This window comes from Triplophysa dalaica, chromosome 24 (assembly GCF_015846415.1).
Source record: "Triplophysa dalaica isolate WHDGS20190420 chromosome 24, ASM1584641v1, whole genome shotgun sequence".
In the NCBI taxonomy this organism is placed as follows: domain Eukaryota; kingdom Metazoa; phylum Chordata; class Actinopteri; order Cypriniformes; family Nemacheilidae; genus Triplophysa; species Triplophysa dalaica.
Window position 1 is genome coordinate 33,067 of NC_079565.1, and position 23,274 is coordinate 56,340.

The 23,274-nt window shown below is 42.9% G+C and overlaps 2 protein-coding genes across 2 annotated transcripts; both read left to right on the top strand.

The window, feature by feature from the left end:
* Positions 1-3,790: 3,790 nt before the first annotated feature.
* Positions 3,791-16,907, top strand: srpk2 (SRSF protein kinase 2). Its single transcript, XM_056740658.1, is given in 27 exon segments — positions 3,791-4,178; positions 7,240-7,394; positions 8,505-8,544; positions 8,546-8,581; positions 8,583-8,609; positions 8,948-9,032; positions 9,123-9,186; positions 9,189-9,230; positions 9,311-9,367; positions 9,370-9,416; positions 9,612-9,685; positions 9,687-9,737; positions 9,739-9,773; positions 10,306-10,379; positions 10,381-10,530; positions 10,532-10,565; positions 10,568-10,612; positions 10,695-10,738; positions 10,794-10,984; positions 10,986-11,188; positions 11,191-11,472; positions 11,670-11,770; positions 11,860-11,967; positions 12,153-12,222; positions 12,597-12,689; positions 12,967-13,059; positions 15,404-16,907. Coding segments are annotated over 27 exon segments (2,424 nt in total). The 5' UTR covers positions 3,791-4,140; the 3' UTR covers positions 15,589-16,907.
* On the top strand, positions 16,021-23,215 carry adck2 (aarF domain containing kinase 2). Its single transcript, XM_056740659.1, has 10 exons — positions 16,021-16,149; positions 18,660-18,760; positions 20,509-21,322; positions 21,506-21,652; positions 21,729-21,857; positions 21,937-22,035; positions 22,104-22,349; positions 22,428-22,556; positions 22,633-22,686; positions 22,772-23,215. Exons 1-10 carry the CDS (start codon positions 16,021-16,023, stop codon positions 22,910-22,912), a joined length of 1,989 nt encoding a protein of 662 aa, XP_056596637.1. The 3' UTR covers positions 22,913-23,215.
* Positions 23,216-23,274: the final 59 nt, after the last annotated feature.

Consider the following 23,274-nt stretch of genomic DNA (forward strand, 5'->3'; position numbering starts at 1 on the left):
AAACTTGCTAAAAAACAGAGTTGCGTGCTGACGTCAGACTGGAAACACCAAGGATTTAATGAGAGCCGATCCCGGTAAACGGCTGTGCATTGCGCAAATCGTGCGCGCGCAGAAGTCCGTGCGAAATTACCCCAAAATGAAAAAACAGTATTTTGGGTCGTTATTTCGTTTTGGTTTACGTATTTATTGGATTTCCCGTTTCAAGATGAAATAAGAAGAAAAACATAGTTTTCCCCAAAAGTTGTGCATACAGAAAAACGAAAAAACGAAATATCGACAGTTTTTTTCTTTTCCCGTTTGTTGTATTGAATGGAATAATCAAATGATCAGATGATACACGGACCACACAGCTATCACCATCACTCATATTCCTCTGAAAGTCTGGTTAGATCTTAGATAACAGCCTTGCTGGGTTAGATGTTGAAATAAAACAACACAAACTCATATGAGGACAAGAACATGAGACAAGATGATATTCCAAAATCTGAAGAATGCTGTCATCTGTCATGTGAAATGTTTGTGTGTTATGTGTGTACTCTGAGTGGATGTTATACAGTATTCCTCCAGCTGCACTCACAATGATGATGATGAAAAGAATTACAGTGAAAACACCTGGAATATCAAGTTGTGTTTCTCTTGGTGTTAGAAATGAAAGGAATAGTTCAACTTCAAAATGAAAATTCTGTCATTAATTACATGCCCTCTTGTCATTTTGAACCTAAATGTCTTTCTTTCTTCTGCAGGACACAAATTAAGATATTTTGAAAAATGTTAAACGGAAACTGTTGGTCCCCATTGACCTGCATTGGTTTTGTGTCCATACAGACAAGATTGGATGGATGTCATGTTTATAAATATTTGAAAGTTTTGGTTGATGTTAAGTCATCAAAGTTTTCTCTTTCCAATTGTTTTTCCTTTTGTTCGAGGGAAACAAAATGTGGCTAATAAACAATAAAATGTATGAAGTGGTTAAACAGATGATGATTGTTTATTGCAGTCATATCTTGAGATTTGATTTGACTAACCAAACTCATTACTGATGTGCTTATATCAGTGTGAAGATTAGTACCAGGCATTATATTTCTTTTTAAACACACTCTATGTAGAGATTTTCTAATGTACACACACACGCGCGCGCACTCACAACAGTCAGTGCTGCTTCAGGCCAGCAGGTGGCGCCGTGCGTCTGCGCTTTTCAGGGGTTCTTGTCAGGAGTCAATAAAGTTGTTAATGGGTCGACTGACAGCAGCATCAAAGGAGGGTTTTAGATCTCCCCTTCAGATATGTAAGAAAGTCTTTAATGCACTTCTGTGATGTAAGGATATGATTAACAGGACATGATAGACACTTCATCAGCTACAAATGTTCAACAAACTGCCAGTGACTACGGCTGTCAATTGTCTAATAAATGATGATGTGTTTTAGGGCTATAACTATTATTACTATAACTTACTATAAAATCTCCTACATTTTTGTGTGCTTCATTCATTGAATAATTGAATCATGTAAAATTATGTAAGATGATTTAATCGAATCCTTTGTAAATTGCTACGAACACATCGTATGTTCTCTGGTAATCGAACCCACAGCTTTTTGTGCTGCTAACACTGCTAATGCTCAAACCCCTGATCTGCAGGAAAATAATGCAGAATATGATTAATGCATTTGTGTTTAAATATTCTTTTCTACTATAATTAACCAAAACAACCAAAAAGAGCTAAATTAAGATTATGATGAGGAGGACTCGTTTGAAATAACACAGAAAAATATATGGCGGAGACTCAGATGAAGGAGAAATTATGTGAAAGTTATGTAACCGTATAGGAGTTAGTGCAGAGCGAGGATTGTGGATATAGAAGTGCTGCAAATATCTGAAATAAAAGCCATAAGATGACAGTGTTAGACTGCTGTGTCTCTTTCCTTTTCTGGTGAATATGTCTCATATCAACTCAAATCACTTTATCAGAAGAGACATTTTTGCTCATTTGATATTTCTAAATGAACATTTTGTTTTCGTTTACTCACCCTCAGATTTGTCCAAACCTGTATGCATTTCTTTGTTCTGATAAACACAAAGAAAGATATTTGTAAGAATGTCAGTTACCAAACAGATCGATGGTGAGTAAGTAATGACAGAATTTTCATTTTTGAGTAAACTATGCCTTGATTCGACTTCATGTCACATTATAGTTTTGAATAATAATGCCTTGTACATGACTTCTGGGTTTGGAGGATGCGTTACTGAATGGGTTTTTTCTGTTCACAAAATACACATTGTAAATGTAGGGATTGTGTGTATTGAGACGTTTAAGGGGCATGTAGAGTGCTTATGGATTTAACACATCAACAAACCTGTATAATCATCAGTTGAAATGTTATTTTGCGCATGCATAAGAGACGAGTGATGACAGAAGAAGATATTTGATGCTGAGAAGTTAGAATAACAGCAGTGAAAACAAAGTGACATTGAAATGAGTTGAATGTCTTGAGGACAAAGAAATTGATGACTTTTACTGCTGTTGAATAACACACACACTCACACACACAATGTTTATATATATACATACACATATTTATGATTATATTGTAAAGGAGAGGGAATTTTAAAATATGTTTGAAGCACTGTTTTTCAACATCAGAGGTATGCTGTGATGAGTAACGGATGAATGTTTGTGGTAAAGATTAGCATTTCAATATCAGAAATCACAAAACAATATATTCACCACACTGACACCGAAGATGTGATGCAAGAGAAATCATACCATATACCAACACTCAAAATACACAAACGCACACTGTACATATACATTCTAAAAATGACATACAAGTACACACACACATTCACAATTCACTCATTTATTCATTCTAGAGTGTCTGAGCAAACACACACACTGAGATTATGAAGGATTCACTGCTTCCTGTGACGTACAACACAACAAGCTGGAACAAACCGGCCCGTCACCATAGCAACCATTAGATCTGTGATTAGCAAGAGAAGAGTGTGAAAATGCTCTGACAAACACACACATGCACACACAGTAAAAACACAGATACACACTCTCTTTGCTGAACATATGACTGAGAGAAGCTGTCAGTTTCAAGAAAGGACGTGCGTGTGTGTGTGTGTCTTTGTGTGTAACTACAGAATTGTGTGTGCGTGCAAGTTTGTATGTGTTTATGTGTGTGGTTGCGTGCATGCATGCGTGTGTGTGTGTGTGTGTTTGTGTGTGGAAGTAGGCCGTGTAAAGATAGCAGCTTCAACAGCCTCAATTAAGAGCCCTAAAATATCAGAGCAGAGACACAGATCATAGAAGAGAGAAAGACAAGCCTCCAGAGAGAGAGAGGAGACAGAGAGCTAAGACAGTTAGGGCAAGATAGACATGTGCAGAGGAAGACAAATACAAAGTGAAAGTGTTAAAGATGATGGAGATACAGAATGTTGTAGAGAGATATAAGGGTTAGTTCATCTGTCTCTCTCTCTCTGTGCAAACCCATCTGCTGTAAGAGACAGACAGACAGACAGACAGAGAGCACAAGCTTGAGAAGCAGAAAGAGCAGATGTAAAATGGGAATGAGAGAGAGAGAGCAGCGTTGCCCTGAGATACAGGATGTCGTAACGAGACGAGAGGAGACGAGAGGAGAGGGAGCGCTGAACTGAGAGGGGAGCAGAGAGAGAGAGTGAGAGAGAGAGAGATTCATGTATCCAGTGGCTGTAGCTCACTTCCCCTGCCCGCCCCGAACCGTGGTATCGCCCGCACAGATCTGTTATTGTGCTGCGAGAGAGAGAGAGAGAGAGAGAGAGAGAGAGAGAGAGAGAGAGAGATAGACGTGTGTGTGTATGTGTGTGTGGGAGCTGCAGGCGTTTTGTTTTCTTCATCATTCAGGAAACGACAGCGAGTGGAAAACCAACGCTCAAGACAATCAATCAGAGAGAAAAACAGATGTGAGACAGACGCTGTCTTCATCTCTCACCTCAGAGCGGCCGTGTGCTCTCTCACTCTCTCTCCATCCTTTCTGCACCTCTGAGGACGAACCCCCCCACCCCGTCTGCCATCACATACAGAGAGGGAGAAAATAAGACTGAGCTTTTATTCATTTCTCGTCTGCTCCGTTCTTCTTTCGGGAGCGAGCGGCTTGCCCATGTCCGTCAACTCGGAAAAATCTTCTTCTCCGGAAAGGTACCATGTCTCATCAGTATATGACACGCGTCTGTGTCATCCCTTATCCCACTGTCACCCATTTTATCCTCATCTGTCTCTCTTTCTGTATGTAAAGAAAGTGTAATGCTGTGTGTTATTATATATGTGTGTGTGTGTGTTGGCCTGATAGAAAATGCAAACAGAAACCTCCACCTGCACCTACAGACAGACCGACAGACGCTGTTGTTTTCATTCTGCATGCTCTTCTATACAAGCTTGTGAACACACACATGTTTGCGAGATCACGTCTGAATGTACCAAAGATCCATCTATTGATTTGATGTGGATTTTGCTGTTTAATTCTGTAATGCGTGTCACATACTGCGGTGGATGTCATCTCAGAACGATTATTTAGGGCATCTGAGCCCAACAGGAGAAAAGCGTTCATGTGATGTTTCTTTATGCTGATATTTGTGGAGTATTCAGAGAAATGTGATGAAGCTCAGAATTCAGTACCGAAACCACATATTGAGTATTTCAGACTCACGCAGGTCCTGCCACAGCACCACTGGACATTCTTCAGATAAACTAATGGATGGGGCATCTGGCTTATGCTGTTTATGTTTAGAATGTGCTGTAAAAGATGTCTGCCGAAGACCGAGAGATTTAAACAGAAAGATCTAGATACACAGAGGAAGCTGATGGATGGTTGGACGGATAAAAACAAACCAATCTAAAGTAGGTTAAAGCATGTAGATCTCTCATGTTCTTGAGGAACACTAACCCTGCTCTCTGCTTCACTTCTATCGAGTCTAGAGATGTTCAGACATTTGTTGTTCAGACAAAAACTAAAACCAAATGATGTTGTGAGAAAGACATTCCAGGAGAAGACGAGACAAAACTGTTGTAAGAATGAGAGAATGTAATTTGGTTAAGTTTGGTTGTGGCTGGATTTCTGAAAAGATCTCTTGTTGAAGCAGACAGACACAGATGATATAAAAACAACAGGTCTGACAATGAGATGGTGTGTGTTTGTTGTTTTTTAGAAAGTGACACAGTTGTGCACATATTCCTTCACTTGATACAGTCCTCTTGTATTGTGAATAGATTTTAATGGAAATATCACACGTGTGACTCAAAGCAGCAGCAGCACCTCGGCCGATGCCTTAACGTGTATCTGGAGAAGCATGTTACCATGGTTACGTCGTGAGCCATCTGAATGCAACAGCTATACCAACACTCAAGTCTAATGCCCTGAGAGTGATCTTGACCCCAGCGTTTGTGTTCCGTCACAATGAGCAGCAGTCACACGTCACAGGTGCTCCAGTATGTCTTGATGGCAGCATTTGGGTTTGGGTTTTACAGAAAGGTTTTCTGGGCTGTGATCTGAATCTTTCTTAGGCAACTCAAGAAACAGCTAAAGACTGGCCTGCAACACCCAATAATACTAACTTTTCATTTCTATATATACAGTAGAAGTGTATTGCTCAGTTCACTGTGGCGTTAATCTACTAGCACATTACTGGCCTTTCATTGATCTGATCGCTTCTATTGGATAAAAGCATCTGCTAAATGATTCATTGTAAATAAATAAACTGTTTTTGTTCTTCCTTTACAATAATATGGTCTTGAAATGTTTAAAGAGTAGATCACACAAGCCTCATGTTCCTATCCATGCTTTAATAATGATATCACAACAGTACCTAAGTAATAAATATAATAATAATACAAAGAATGTAAACCTATCATCCATAGATCAAAGTCCATGACCCTGACAAAAAACTTTTAGCTTATATCATGTTAGCCAGACAGAAAGATATTGGATGAGTGATATTGAAATAGAATTGAAGTGTGTGTGTGCGTGCGTGTGTGTGTGTGAGTTGTTGAGCTGGTGTGAATTGGTCATGAGATTCTTGGCATCATTCTCATTCTTTGAGTGAGCCACTGAGCTTTAGAGCGTCTCAGAGAAAGAGAGAGAGAGAAACAGGAGTGTTGGAGATGCAGAAGGAAACACTTCAAATCTTCTTTATTTCTCTGTTGTCATGATGGATGTGAGTTACTCAGAAGGCAGCAGAACATTTGGTTTAGCCGTCAGTGCTCTGAGACTGCGACACAGAGCCACACGCAGGTGAGAGAGTGTGTGTGTGTACGTGTGTGTGAGTGAGTGAGAGAGAACCAAATGTTTCCACAAAATAGTAATAGTAGTAATTTTTGACTTGATGGGGACATTTTTTGGTCCTCATGATAATAAGACTTTATTAGTCAAACTCCATATTGTTTTTTGAAAATGTAACCATGCAGAAAGGTTTGGGCTGATAGGTTAGTCTCGTGGTGGTGTGAGAGTTACAGGATACAATAAACCGTTTGTACAGTATAAAAATCATATGTATACGGAAAGACTCCATATACCATGAAAACTCAACGTGTGTTTAGGATCAGGGGGACGCCCAGCTTATGAATGTCTGTGAGTGGTGTGATGTTTGTGTGTGTGTGTGTAAATGACTTGAGCTGATACAGATACGCATCTAATATCTCAGATTTACAGAAGATGAGAAGTACATTTGTGTGTAGACCATCATCCAGTTCACCTGTGTAGATGTCATGCACAAGTGTTGTTTCAAAACACCTAAAAAAGAAGATATTGCTTCTTAAACTTTGCGTAAACTTTTAATGAATTGTTACTGAATTGAATGTAACATGTACATTGTTTTCCTGTTTTATTGTGTCTCTATTTCTAACCATCTGATGATTTAAGTGATGTGGAAGGGTGATGTATACACTAGCTGCAGTCTGAGATTCATTCATAGTCTAATGTCTTATGAACTGTTTTAACAGGAAATATTTGAATTATTTAACTAAATATTTTAAAGGTACGAATTAAAATGTTCCTCTTTTTTGTGATTTATATTTGAAGAATTCATGCGCATATCTGCAATTCAATGTCTACTTTACTAAAAAGTCTTAATGTTTGTGTAACAAGGTCCCTAGAGCTTGTGTGTGTGTGTAGTTTCTATGGCAACAAGTTGAAGGTGATCTTTGTGCTGCTGTGACTGACTGCAGCCATATTCACTCGTGTGTGTGTTTGTGACTGTTCTCGTAGGCCCAACACACAGAAGGTTCCCTCAGCACCCCCCCCTCCTCCTCCTCCTCCTCCTCCTCCCCCCCCACCCGAGCCAGTGGTCCCTTCGGAACCAGAGGAGGAGATTTTGGGCTCTGATGATGAGGAGCAGGAGGACCCAGCGGACTACTGCAAAGGTACCACACATCTCTCGCTGAAAGTCCATATAATATACAGCTGTGAGCTATCAGTGTGGGCAGAGCTCATCATCCTTACACAAAAACACACAAAAACCAAGTGACCCACAGAGAACCATGTTGTTGATTGGTTAGTGTGGCAGAGATTTCTCAGTGACGTGAAGCTTCCTCTGCTTTGGTGGTTAAGTTTACACACATGGTTACAAAAACACATCACAATCCATAGAATAATTCAGTACATACATGATGTACTAGGGCTGTTGGAAAATCCGGTTTTCACTACACTACACGATTGTTTATTTTGTGTTTTGGTTTGCTCAATAAATCAGACTCAAAATGTGAATCACTAGTACCAGTAGATGTGCTTCTTAATTTTTATTATAGACAAATATAGTGTCAATCTTTTTTTGTCTTTTATGAGCATATAGAAGAACATCCAATTGTTTTTTCTAGAATGTTTTAATTTTACTAAATGACAACATGTAATGCACTCATGTAAATACAGTAATAAGAATTTCAGCAGAAAGCAATAAAATACATCAATAATTCAGTCCTATGTCAAAAGTGTTTTGTCCCAAGTGATCATTATTTTGTGTTACCGAATTGCATACTTTATATTCTGATCTTTACCGCCATGATGTTTGAAATAGTGTTGTGAGAATTTTGAGGACACTGAAACCGCCATAGACCAACTGATCGTGGTCCGAAGTCAACGGCCCATCATTTTTGTGTTTTTAAAGAGCATGTTAGTAATATGTGCCTTTAGAACATGTGTACATTCTGCTTATTACAAACAGAGGGACGCGCAGCACACATCCCAAATATTTCAAAGAAAAAATTAATATTATTGTGAACATAAAGATACAAATCCCACTTGTCCTGTTGTAGAACCTCTGGCATGAGCAGATGTGTTTCCTCTCTAGCGAAGTCTTCCTTTTTCCGCTTGCACATTCCACCGTGTAAACAGCGAATCTGTCATGACGCGAGTAAACTGGCTCTTGAATGGACGGTGGGAGTTAGTTCGGTTGGATAACTAACCGATGATGTCATGACGTGTAAACAAAAATCAGAGGATGGTTTGTATGGTTGAATGATTGTGTTGTTCTGCAGGTGGATATCATCCGGTGAAGATTGGAGATCTTTTAATGATGATACCAGGTGATCCGCAAACTGGGCTGGGGTCATTTCCACCGTGTGGTTGTGCTGGGATATTCAGTGAGTAACCATGACGACAGCGTACAAGACGACACCTCGATACACACTCGATACCCACAAACTCTGACTGCATATGATAGCAGCGGGTGTCAGTGTCATGGCTAGAGTTACACACAACTCTCTCTCCGTGATGGACGGACAGAATACACACATTGTTTTTAAGTGTGTGTGCAGTTTTAGCTACAGGCTGTTGTGTTAGATTTGCCATGTGGGTCAGTACAAAGCCAAAAAGCCCATATGGACACACAGACACACACAAACAGTGTCACACTGTTGTTTGTATGTGTGTTCATTTGTGATATGAATGTGTTTGTGATATGCGTGTGTGTGTGTAACAGAGGGAGCCGTTTTGTTGCTATGAAGGTTGTGAAGAGTGCACAGCACTACACAGGACGGCGCTGGATGATCAAACTCCTCAGATGTGTGAGTATCTATCAAACGCAACACTGAGCACTAAGAGTTTCAGCACATCAGAAGTACTGTACACCGTCTGTCTCTGTCTGTGTCTCTCAGGTGCGTGAGACAGATCCTGAAGACCCTAATAAGGACATGGTTGTTCAGCTCATAGATGACTTCAAGTCTCAGGAGTGAACGGGATTCATATCCTTACAGTGCGGTTGTGTGTGCGTGTTGTGTGTATATGCATGCTGTGTGTGTGTGAGCTTGTGTCTGTCATATGTTTCCTTGACTCCATCTTTCAGATGTGTGTATGGTGTTTGAAGTTCTTGGTCATCATTTACTCAAGTGGATTATAAAGTCTATTATCAGGGTTTGCCGTTACCATGCGTCAAGAGTATCATCAGACAGGTAAACACAACACATTAGACTTCTCTGGGGAAGCAGGACTTTTAACCAATGGGATTTTCACTGTGGGTGGAGTTAACAGCTGATGAGTTCTTGTTTAATGTGATTTAGAGTATGATGTAATCAGTCAATAAATGTCTCATTTCTTCAGCTGTGAATGATAATAATAAAGTGTTGTGTTTGTGGTTTTGATGTCAGGTTCTGCAGGGGTTGGATTATCTGCACAGTAAATGTAAGATCATCCACACAGACATTAAACCAGAGATTATTCTCATGTGGTGGACACACCTTCATTCGGAGGATGGCTGTAGAGGCCACAGAGTGGCGAAGCTGGAGCTCCACCTCCGTCTGGATCTGCCGGTAATTCTCTTGTGTCTCATCTCTCTCGTGTGCTGCCACTGATGTCAACCAAACCTCATTCTGAAGGATGTCTCCGGCTGTGTGTGCCATGCGTTTACATTTGTGTGCATCTCTTGTTGTGACAATAAAACATTTGTGAAGAAAGACAGAATCCTGTACGCTGCAGCAGCCGATCGTTCCTTTTAGTTTGTTTTTGATGTCATATTTCTGGATGTACTTCACACAGAATGGTTCATGTCAGTTTCTGCTGGTTGGGTTAGTGATGTCACTGGTCGTTGCTCGTTGGTGTTTCTGTGAAAACCTAAAACACATGTTGATGGGTCACGTGCTGGTCCTTGTGCTGATGTTCTTTCCAGTTGTTCACAACACACAAACTTTATCTGAAACTTATAAAAAAAGTCTGTGTGTTTTGTGTTATTTGCAGTCAGCCACAGCTCCTCAACTCAACAGGTGAGTGACATCTACAGAACTCTATATAGTCATTTTACCACAGATGATAAACCATGACATCCAGTTTCTCTTATGTCTTCAGATCAGATTTCCTCTTTTATAATGTACACGCCATTGTGTCTGTCTGTCAGTGGGAAGATCTCCAGGAATAAAAAGTAAGAAGTTGAAGAAGAAGCAGAAGCGTCAAGCAGAGCTCCTGGAGAGACGGATGCTGGAGATAGAAGCTCTGGAGCGGGAGGCAGATAAACAGAAAGCTCCAAACTCCGCCCACGGCCCTGCCCTGGCGCTGGGGGACAGCGAGGATGATTGAAGAGGATGAAGAAGATGCTGAAGAGGTAGAGCAAGTGGAGGACAGAAAGAGCGGCCTGTCAGACTCACTAACCACACATGTGAGTTGTTCTTATTGTGTTTCTATGAGCAGAAGGGAACAGTCATGAGGTCCAGAATAAATTGTGTGTCTGTGTTTGGCAGGTGCTGAGGCTCACCAGCAGGATGTCCAGGACAATGAGACCACTGTGACGTCCCCCCCTCTAAAGACTGGGAAAGTGAAAGAAGCGTCGCACGCAGTAGAGACACACGCAGACGCTCCACCTGAAGAGCAGCCGATTCCAGAGAAACAGGAAGAGGCGGAAAGCCCAAGAAACAGAAGACGCAGATAAAAATGAAGAAACGAGAGATGAAGAGGAGACCGATGAAGAGGAGTCCACACCTCACAGAAGTCAGAGCCCAGCTGAACACGTCACGAGGTCGAAAGAGCAGGAAACAGATGAAGAAAAAGAGACGTGAGACAAAAGACAAAGAGGAGCATGAATATGATGAGGATGAAGATGATGATGAGGAAGAGGATGAAGAGGAGAAGTGATGATGAGGTCAGGACGATTCCAGCAAGGATCGTGACGACGCCTCCAAAATCAAACGGTCATGTGATCACGGGTCGAAGCAAAGGGATCGTCTGTCACCTCCCGGGCGCCCGCAGTGTGTTCAGCATCACCGCTGCTCTGCCCGCTGGTGGAATCTGAGAACAGCACGACTGACCGCGACGCCTCTGACGCGTCTTATGAACTTTTCAATGGAAAAACCACCAGACTCACCAACGGCTCGCGGCACCGCGGCACCACGCCACGCTACCCTGAGCTGCCCCTGGACCCTCAGCCAAACGATTTTGAGCGAGATGAAGCCCTGCCCCTCACCGTCACTGCCGACCGCAGCCGAACCGTATCGTCCTCCAGTACAGGAGAGACGCCCAAAGGTCAACACACGCACCGTTACTCTTCACTCTTGTTCAATAAACACACACACACATGTGATACTGTACACGCTGTATATCCTCTCACCCCATGACATTAACCTTTCCTATAGTTTGAAATAAATGGCTTTTCATCATTTGTGTGGACGTTTGGGTTTACCAGGACACACACATCTGTTTTTGTGTCTTGCTCTTTTCAGTGAGGCTCCGATCGGCTGATCTGCTGGTGAATCCTTTAGATCCACGAAACGCCGACGTCCTGCGAGTTAAAATAGCTGATCTTGGCAATGCATGCTGGGTGGTAAGAGGACGACACACAACACAACTCTAGTATGTAAACTCCACAAAACACCACGTGACATCTGACACAAAGTCATTGTTGATCTGCAGCACAAACACTTCACAGAGGACATCCAGACCCGTCAGTATCGCTCAGTGGAGGTTCTGATCGGAGCGGGTTACAGCACACCTGCTGACATCTGGAGCACCGCCTGTATGGTGAGTCACTGGAACATCACTTATCAAGATGTCGACATGGATTCACTGTAAAGTGTAATGACTTGTGTTGTGTAGCTCAGCTGGAAGAACGCGTGCTGATCAAATGAACACGCCTGTGGTATGTGTAAATGTCATACATGCAAACAATGTTTTGTTAAATGTTTTCTGTCCGTCCTCTCCTGTAGGCGTTCGAGTTGGCGACAGGTGACTATCTGTTTGAACCTCATTCAGGTGAAGATTACTCTCGTGATGAAGGTGAGATGTCTGTAGGACACAAACAGGGTTCTGTACTGTACTGTTTAATCTATCTGAATGTAAATAATGTGACTGGTCTGACTTTCATTTGACCTTTCAAAAGACAGACTTTGTGATAACTAGACACAAACACATGCTGCCACTAGTATCCAGTCAGGTGTTCCTCAGAGCCATGTGTGATATCTACACATGTGTCTGTAACACAAATGAAATCACAATGCAGTGTGTACTCTTGTGATTTCAGAGACAGCGACAGCAGTGTGTTTGTGAATGAAACTCACACTTCTCTTTCTTCTTATTCCTCCTCTCTTCTTCTCTTCTACTTTCATGATTTCCCTTCTCGCTCTTGTTCTCTCTCTCTCTTTCTGCTGTAGATCATATTGCTCACATCATAGAGCTTCTTGGCTGTATTCCTCGACACTTTGCTCTTTCTGGAAAATATTCTCGAGAGTTCTTCAATCGGAGAGGTAGTGCTAGTGACACGGGCTGGACGGAGGGAATCGCGGTGCCACACACACACACACACACACACACACAGAATTTTTTGGTTACTGAAATAAAATCAGGTGCCTTTCTGAATCATGCTGCTATGATCCTGAACAACTCAAAGCTGTGTCTGTGTGTGTGTGTGTGTGTGTGTGTGTTTGACAGTGTCATAGTGTTGCCGTCCGTCTGTCCCCCTACAAGTCTGCATAAATTACTGATGTGTGTGCGTATGTGTGTGTGTGTGTGTGTGGTGATCAGACCACATCGCTCTGATTATCGAGTTACTGGGAAAAATTCCTCGAAAGATCATTGCAGCAGGAAAATACAGCCGTGATTTCTTCTCTAAGAAAGGTACTGTACCCGTAACCCTTATCCTCAGCTGATATAAGCCAAAAAAATCTCTAACTTTCCTGCCGTTGATGTTTTGGTTACAGATAATGTTTCTTGTTCTTCTTCGGTTCGGTCAACAACATGACGCTATGAGTGTGTCAGGAGAATAGAAAAATATCAATCTGATTTGAGCATAAACATGAACTATATTCAAATGCAGTAGCATTTAAGCATTATAGCGTGGGTGCGTGTGTGAGTGTATGCATGCGTGTGAGTGTGTGTGAGTGTATGCATGTGTGTGAGTGCGTGCGTGTGTGTGTATGCATGTGTGTGAGTGCGTGCGTGTGTGTGAGTGTATGCATGTGTGTGAGTGAGTGTGGTGAGTGTATGCATGTGTGTGAGTGCGTGTGTGAGTGTATGCATGTGTGTGAGTGCGTGCGGTGTGTGTATGCATGTGTGTGAGTGCGTGCGTGTGGGTGCGTGTGTGTGAGTGTATGCATGCGTGTGAGTGCGTGTGTGAGTGTATGCATGCGTGTGAGTGTGTGTGTGTGAGTGTATGCATGTGTGTGAGTGCGTGTGTGTGAGTGTATGCATGTGTGTGTGAGTGCGTGCGTGTGTGTGAGTGTATGCATGTGTGTGAGTGAGTGTATGCATGTGTGTGTGGGGTGCGTGTGTGTGTGTGTCAGTGTATGCATGCGTGTGAGTGCGTGTGTGAGTGTATGCATGCGTGTGAGTGCGTGCGTATGCATGTGTGTGAGTGCGTGTGTGTGAGTGCGTGTGTGTATGCATGTGTGTGAGTGCGTGTATGCATGTGTGTGAGTGCGTGTGTGTGTGTGTGAGTGTATGCATGTGTGTGAGTGCGTGTGTGTGTGTGAGTGTATGCATGTGTGTGAGTGAGTGTATGCATGTGTGTGTGTGGGTGCGTGTGTGTGTGAGTGTATGCATGCGTGTGAGTGCGTGTGTAGTGTATAAATGCGTGTGAGTGCGTGCGTATGCATGTGTGTGAGTGCGTGTGTGTGAGTGTATGCATGTGTGTGAGTGCGTGTGTGTGAGTGCGTGTGTGTGAGTGTATGCATGTGTGTGAGTGTGTGTGTGTGTGAGTGCGTGTGTGTGAGTGTATGCATGTGTGGAGTGCGTGTGGAGTGTATGCATGCGTGTGAGTGCGTGTGTGAGTGAGTGTATGCATGCGTGTGAGTGCGTGTGTGAGTGTGTGTGTGCGTGCGTGTGTGAGTGTATGCATGTGTGTGCGTGCGTATGCATGTGTGCGAGTGTGTGTGTGTGCGTGTGTGTGAGTGTATGCATGTGTGAGTGTGTGTGTGTGAGTGTATGCATGTGTGTGAGTGCGTGCGTATGCATGTGTGAGAGTGCGGTGTGTGCGTGTGTGTGAGTGTATGCATGTGTGTGAGTGCGTGTGTGTGTGTGTGTGTGTGTGTGCGTGCGTGTGTGTATGCATGTGTGTGAGTGCGTGTGTGTGAGTGTATGCATGTGTGTGAGTGGTGTGTGTGAGTGCGTGTGTGTGAGTGTATGCATGTGTGTGAGTGCGTGTGTGTGAGTGCGTGGTGTGATGTATGCATGTGTGTGAGTGCGTGTGCGTGAGTGTATGCATGCGTGTGAGTGTGTGTGTCGTGCGTATGCATGTGTGTGAGTGCGTGTGATGTGCGTGTGTGTGAGTGTATGCATGTGTGTGAGTGCGTGGGTGTGTGTGTGTGTGTGTGCGTGCGTGTGTCGTATGCATGTGTGTGAGTGCGTGTGTGTGAGTGCGTGTGTGTGAGTGTATGCATGTGTGTGAGTGCGTGTGTTGTGAGTGCGTGTGTGTGAGTGTATGCATGTGTGTGAGTGCGTGTGTGTGAGTGCGTGGGTGAGTGTATGCATGTGTGTGAGTGCGTGTGCGTGAGTGTATGCATGCGTGTGAGTGTGTGTGTGTGCGTATGCATGTGTGTGAGTGCGTGTGAGTGCGTGTGTGTGAGTGTATGCATGTGTGTGAGTGCGTGTGTGTGTGTGTGTGTGTGTGCGAGCGTGCGGGTGTGTGTGTGTGTACTGCATGTGTGTGAGTGCGTTGTGTGTGTGTGCGTGCGTGTGTGTGTGCGTGCGTGTGTGTGTGTATTGTTCGGATAAATACAGCAAAGATTCATACAAATCACTGAAGTGCAGAAACGGCCTTTTAGAATTCACACCTGATTTGAACAATGTCATATTACTGAATCATGTCATCTTGATTTGGAGCTCACATGTGGATTGACTTGCAATTTATTTTCATTTACATCATATATATAGCACAGATGGTTTGTTTCTCTGATCACCTGATGTAGTGTCGTGTTAGCGTTAGTCTGTGTGTGTGTTTGTGTGCGTGCGTGTGTGTGTGCAGGTGAGCTGAGGCACATCACCAAACTCAAGCCGTGGTCTCTGTTTGACGTGCTGGTGGAGAAGTACGGTTGGTTGGCCGAAGACGCCGGTCACTTTACACATTTCCTGCTGCCCATGCTGGATATGGTTCCAGAGAAACGCGCCTCGGCTTCCGAATGCCTCACCCACCCCTGGCTCAACTCGTAGCGCTTCTCTCGGACCCACGGACGCCTCCCTGTGGACGTGTCCTGAACTGAAGTCTGCCGTCCGCCTGGGGAGGAAGGACAGAAGAGGGAGGGGCTGTGAGAGCGTCACGGGTGGGCTCACTTTAAATGAAACACCGTTTTCCTCGTTCGACAGAACACTGAAGTGACGGGAGTGTGCGGTAACTGCGTGGAAGACAAAGTCATCATTTCATTGGGTCTCCTTTCGTTTGAACGCTGTGTTTTCTGGAAAGAACGTGTTAAATGAAAAGTGCGACTCATTGTGTTTGGTTTAGGATTTGTAACACAAACCTGTCATGAAGAATTTTCTCCGAATAGTCCAGATATGATGCTGTCAAACGTTTGGTAATAATAAGATCATCTATAGACCCCCTAATCATTTATTTTAACTGCAATGTCTCTGACTGACCCAACAATGATTTATGATCAGCTGTGTGCGTGTTTGCTAGTTGTTGTTTGTCCAATCACTGACATCCTAGACGCCCACCTGAGTCCCTCTGAATGCAGCTCCGCCCCTTTCGCTAGCCCCACCCCCAAAGCAAAGGTGAAATCGTGAAAGGTTCTTCAACAGAGCTGTTTACAAACCTCCGCACAAACCACGACAGCTGTATCTGAATATCTACAGCAAAACTTTCAATGCAAAACTCTTTTCTGCTGCTCGCTGTGGTTGAAGACAGCTTCAGATCATGTGCGGGTTTTGTTTCGGTTGTGGCTCCACCGATCCGTCCGATTCGACATTCCCGAGTCTACAGAAGTGATCTGCTAACAATGATCTGACAGGACGGCCGCTTCTTGTGTTCGTTCAGGGAAAAACTGTCCAGAAACTCTCAACTGCTTGAGTGCAAGAGCATCACGCACGTGGACTGAATGTTCAAAACACACCATCCACATCACAGTTAGTCCAGTTGCCTATTTTCGCAATAAAAAGATAAGTAGACGGTGAAATATTTTCATTAAAAAAGAAAACAAATCTTCTCTGATGTTGTGACAGTGGCAAAGTTTTAGTCGTGATAAGGTGATAGTGTTTTGTCTATTTAAGATGTTTGATTTCTTGGTGATTTTTTATTTATTATTATTATCTTCACCTCTCCCTTGATAATATCGGGTAGTGCTGCTCTGTAAGGAACTCCTGTTACACTGACAAGTCTGATCAAACATTTTTGCAATAATAGTGATTTATGATGATGATTTTTTGCACAGAAAGCTCTGGATGTGTCTCATGCAGACTGTTCTTCCCAGCGTCAACACGACTGCATCTCATCAAAAGATTTAATAAAGGTTTAAAGGAATGAATCGCATCCACTCAACGTTTTCTACTGTTCTAATTGTGTGCTTGTATTCAGCAGTTTTTTCATTATTTAGGATTTAAAGATTTTTTAAACCAAACACCTGATGTTGTATGTGAGGTGAAACCTGCTACGATCATAAGAAAAATGTAAAGCCACTCACTTTCAATGCATAATGGTTAGGATATTTCTCTTTGTTGGGTTTTCGCTGTATACTGCGACACAACAAACAGAAAATGATAAGGGGGCATGTTTTTTTTAAACATTTTAACTCTAAATTCTGTTAGAATCTCATTTGACAGAAAACAAACCCCGTCCAAAGAAATCACTGGTTAGACATGTGATATAATAATAATAATATGCAGCTGTTAGGGTTAACTTCATTATGGGTTACAATTCTTTTTTCATAAATGAACAAATGAGAAGCCAAAGTGACTTTCCTACAGGACAACAAGATGACGTCTAACCTGAAACTGTTTGAACGATCAACACAAAAATATACTGACAGCTGACCCAGTGTGAAGAATCAATGGGGGGTTAGATCTGTTTGGTTACTGACATTCCTACAAATATCTTCCTTTGTGTTTATCAGAACAAAGACATGTAAACAGGTTTGGAACAACATGACGGTAGGTGAATGATGACAGAATTAAAAAAAATTCAAACTAGATATATCGCCCATCAGGAAGAGGACACAACACAAAATATCTCTTCAAATAAAGAGAAAGGGACATTGTTTTATATAAGTGAATTACAAACTGACACATTAAGAGATACAATCGTGTTTTTCCCTCTAGACTTCACGCATCGAGAGCTTTACTCTTTAAAGGAAGAAGGGCATAATGATGATCACTTCGGAACGGAACGCAGGGTCAATAATGTTCAATAAAATTCTGTTCGTTTGGCATTTAAAGAGGTTTGGTTGTTAATGGTTTAGTTAATATCGTCCTGAAAGATAGCACATCAGTTTAGGTTAGGCTCAAGGAGAATGGTTTACTCAAGATGCAATTCATTGGAGATACTCGAGGAAAGATCGGCTCTTGTTTTCATTTTCATTCAGAATTAGGTTAAAGTAGTGGGATGAATTTGGTTTGTTCAACCAGTCTCTATGATTAAATCAATATTTCAAAAACTGTCCTACACAATATTTTTTAGAGCGTTTGACCAGTTTTTGAAGAGCCTTTCATGTGTGTGAACCATATCAGGCTTTGCATCATATCTTTCCTTCACAACATTTCATTCTAGGACGTTCTTTACTCTCTAATGGCTGGAATATACTACAAGATATTTAAATCTGAACAGATTGTTTAAAGAGTAGGTAGCATGAGATTATGAAAATGACATTTCATCCAGTCTGTTATGTTGCCGTGTTTGAAAGTAAGCTGTCTGCCAAATTGTAAGTCCGAAGGTCAATAAATAACAAAGTTATTTGCTTGTAAAAATAGGAGTCGACTCTGAATCACACAAACGAGACGTGGACTAGTACACCCGCATATCTACGTCACTACACATAATCCCCGCCTACGTTTTGCTGAGACTGCCGGGAAAATGTATCTCTCTTCCCCACACACTGTCGCTCGTTGATGATGCCTGTGTTTCATGTCTAGAACCTGTGTTCTACGGTGTGACACAGTCGGTCTTATTTCAACTACCAAAGGAAGAACGTCTGAGGGAAAAATGGTTAGAATTCATTTTTCAAACGATACCAAAGGAGTATAACCACAGAGTTTAACTGTGCGCGCGTCATTTCACCGAACATTGCTTTAAGAATCATTGCGCGTTCACTGCAGTGTATGTGAAACGACTATCCTTGAAAGAGGGGAAATACCAACTCTATTTGGACCTGTTAACTCCACCGAATCACAACCTGTAAGTGTGACTTGATTTTGTCTTTACTTCCAAGAAATATTTCGTACCTTATGTCTGTGTTTAGCTTATGCATATAACGCTAACATTAGCATGTAGGGTGTTACAGTTTGGTTTATCTGGCTATTAACTTTGCATTTTGACACATTTGCCGCACGTGCACCATATAGATATATTTGGGTGAAACTGTAATCATTTTTCATTTCGTCGACTTTCTGAAATGCTCTGCGTACCATGACAACGCACAGTTAAGACGAAATAATAGTATTACTAACGTATTAACAGTATTTTAAGAAGAAATAATAATATTTTATTTCATTGATGAGCAAAAGCACAACATGCATGTTGTCACACTGGGAGTTCTTATGAAAAGAGTTGTGACTTGTCACTGACAAACATCTGCTCCAGTCATGGTGGAGTTTGTAGTGGATTAGCGTCTTCTTCCTCGTCAGACTCGGGCTCAAATTGGTAAAATCGCAGCCATCTCTAGCAACACATATAAAAGAAATGAGATCCAACCACATGTAAACCGTTATACTGTAGTGATGGTAGGCGTTCCATTTGCGACAAATGATGAACGCGTTTGACCAATAACAACAGACTACACCATCTGACCAATCACATGCCACAAGGTTAGTGGGTAGGCGGGGCCTAGACGGATGAATCGCGGAACGAATCATTTGAGAGTCAGTCAAGAAGTAAGGTACGAATAACTGGCTATTATAACGACATTATAGTGTTTAAACACATTGTATTTAAATAAACTTGTTGTTGGACACTCCATAAACCAAAGTAGGGCCTAAAAACATATGCTAGTTACTCTTTAAACTACAATTCATACACTTGCAGACATTTAGAAAGTTTCAAATAGAAACACACTAACTGATCAAATCTGCAGACTGGCACAGACTGAAAATCTGGGCAAAATCTGAGCAAAAGTCTTGTAGTGTATTTTAGCCATGAAGTAAAAATATGTTGATTTACATCTGTATTAAATGTTAAACAACAACGTTATATACTGCATTTAAATGGGTAGCTTGCTATATATGCTTAATAATGTAGTGAATCTTTTCAAAGTAAAACCAATCTGTCCATGAAAACAAAACAACCTTTTTACATTAACATATACTCTGCCAAAATCATTTCTGGACCAAAAAATTATAAATATAACGTCATTTTTCCCGATATGGAGCGGAACTGATGTTAGAGATTCAGAATCATACGGATCGTTTTATCCGCCGGACCCGAGGAAGCGAACAACATTTCATCACAAATATTTGAATGAATTTAATTAAACTGCTAATGAAATCTCGAGATAGACAGCAGTGTGATGTTAAACATCACGAATGTGGACATCTGTGGTAAAAATGAAACACATTTAAAAATGAAGTATAGCGAAGAGTTTTATTGCGTCTTTACACCCTCAACTGCGTTTAGCGGATGTGTGCGAGCGTGCTGATGTAAACCACTAACATGAATGAATATGCTGCTTGTATTTTTATCTGACATGTGCACACCTGTGATTCATGTGGATTTTGCAGTGATGACGTGTTGAAACGCTGTTGACAGTCATGCGAGTGATTGAAAAACAGACACTGAACACAACATAACGCAAGCATCAGATCTACACGTGCAGTCACGCTATTATTTTGAACTGTTCAACTATAGCGAGTAATAACTAACGTTATAACGTCTACATATGCAAATACATAGAATAATATTAAATGAGAATGTCTGCGTTGTGCTCAAAGCATCTTTTCCAGAACTTCGGGTGTGTGGTGCACAGGCTTTCTGTGTGCGTTCGACTGCCGGTCAGCAGAAGGTTTGTCAGAAAAAGCATTCAGCTCTCCAAAGCGGGGGCTGTTGTGTTGGAGCGCGGGCGGCATTTCGTACAGCTCCGGCCCGCGGGCGCTGTGTCAGCAGCGCGGAACCCCAGAGAGGAAATCTGTGGCCCGGCTTCAGGTCCACAGCTTGGTTTTCATCTTGCGCCTGGGCCTGCGTGCTTTGGTGCTTCTTCTGAAGTTCGGCCCCCTTCTGATTCTGTATCCTCTGACTTTACTATCTGGCCGTTGGGCATCGCATTGGTTGGACGCCCTGCTTTGGATCACAGAGACCTCCGGACCCACGTTTATGAAGCTGGGTCAGTGGGCCAGTACCAGACGGGACATCTTCTCACAGGACTTCTGCGATCGTTTCTCCAGGCTCCACGTGCAGGTCAAGCCTCACGCGTGGGCTCACACCAAAGAGTGTCTGCGGAGAGCGTTTGGAGAAGGCTGGAGGCAGACGTTTGTTTTCGACAGTAAGGAGCCCGTCGGCTCAGGCTGCGTGGCGCAGGTGTACCGCGCCAAGGCCAGGGTGGGGAACGTGGACGATCCGGCGTTCCGACAGCTGCTGGAGGATCTGGAAAAGAACAATGTCATGGAGGCCTGGGAGATTCCTGGTCTTGGAGGAGCGTTGAGCGGCCTTTGGGAGACATACAGGGATGAAGAAGAAGAAAGTGTGGACTTTACAGAGAGAACAAGCGTCCAGAAAGAAGAGGAGCGTCTGATCCCTGTGGCTGTAAAGGTGAGCTATGCTATAGTTTTTCAATGAAAAGGTTGCCAAACCTGTTTGGAAAAGCTCCTTTGTTCTGGTGTATAACCCCCGGGATCAAAAACGAAAGCAGCTCTCGTATGGCAGAACCCGTGTGACATGTTGTGATCTGTGGGGGTTTTTCAGCTTGTGTTGTGGTCTTGTTTCTTTCGTCAGGTTCTTCATCCTGGAATCAGAAGGCAGGTGCAGATCGATCTGACATTAATGAAAGCTGGAAGTCTATTGCTCGACTGTTTGCCCGGAATCAAGTGGCTTAGTCTGCCTGAGATGGTTCAGGAGTTTGAGAAGCTCATGACCAAACAGGTGAAAAAAACCTTCACGATGTTTAACCTTCACGACCGCTTACAGCAGACTACACGCGTCCTGCTTCTGTTTGCAGATCGATCTCCGCTTCGAGGCCCAAAACATGGAAAAGTTCCAGAAGAACTTCCGAGATCTGGACTACGTGAAATTTCCCACACCGCTCCGGCCGTTCGTCACGAGGAGCGTCTTGGTAGAAACGTTCGAGGTAAGGTGACTCTTGTCATGCGCTTGCGATGACGCCAGCACTCATCCTCACTCTTATAAATGCACTTGTTTTTTTGCAGGAAAGCGAACCCATCTCGAAGTATCTGAGCCCAGAGGTGCCGGCAGCTGTGAAGCGGAGAATCGCTAGGATGGGTGTAGAGCTGCTTCTGAAATGGTTGGTGAGATTTAAGGGGGCTGTGGTTTGTGATACTGGTTAGAGAGACATGTGCGTGTGGTCTCGCTGCAGGTGTTTGTAGATAACTTTGTCCACGGTGACCTCCATCCCGGGAACATTCTGGTCCAGATGGGTGGAGGAGAGGCGCCGCAGGACAGGGTCACCCTCACTGATCTGTGGGACACGGTGGTGGTCAGCGTGAGGTGGAGTGGTCCGCCGCTGCAGCTGGTGCTGTTAGACGCCGGTATCGTGGCTCAGCTCAGCGAGGAGGATCGGCGCAACTTCAGAGACGTGTTCACTGCTGTGGTTCTCAAACGGGTAAGATGCTCTAGCAGATAAATCTGTTGGTTCTGTGCTCATCGTTGGCTCTGGTTCATTTGTTGTTTGTGGTGTCAGGGCGAGCGGGTGGCAGAGCTCATTCTTCATCACGCGCGTGCCAGCGAGTGTCAGGATGTGACGCGCTTCAAGAAAGAAATGGCTGAACTAGTGGACGGTGCTCTCGGCGACACTCTCTCTCTAGGGAAGGTTAGAACTGGAACACTCGTGTTTGGACATGACACGTGTGCTTGAAACTCATTTTGTTTGTGAAACTGCTTTGTAGATTCAGGTAGCTGAGCTGCTGTCTCAAGTCTTTGGTTTACTGATCCGTCACAAGGTGAGGACGTCAGGGATCGGCAGAGTGTAGAAAGGCTTTAGGTCAAATCATCAAACCATGTGTGTTCTTGTGTGTCCCGTGGCAGGTGAAGTTGGAGAGTAATTTCGCATCGATGGTGTTTGCCATCATGGTTCTGGAAGGTTTAGGAAGGTCACTGGATCCTCACCTGGACATTCTGGAGATGGCCAAAGCCATTCTGCTAAAGAACTGCACATCTCTCCTCTGATACGAAATGTTTTCTTCATTATTCCACACAAAACGTGCTCTGATGCTGAGATTGGACTGTGCACACGGGCTAGATTTCTCTCCGTGTGAACTAAATGTAAATAGATGTTTACAGATCTGAAATAAAAAGTGTTTCTGTCCCAAAATCTGACATCACAGCGTGAAATAAGACGGGATAAAAGCAGGAGTCTTGTTTATAAACTCTTTTGTCTAATTGTTGTTTATTTGTCTTCATTGTAAATGTTTATTAACATTGTCTGTAACAATCCATGTCCAAATAAAAAGTTCGATCAACTTGACTTTTAAGAGCTTATGTTTTACATTCCTGATGAATTAATAATCAAATATGTCCACGCGTCGACA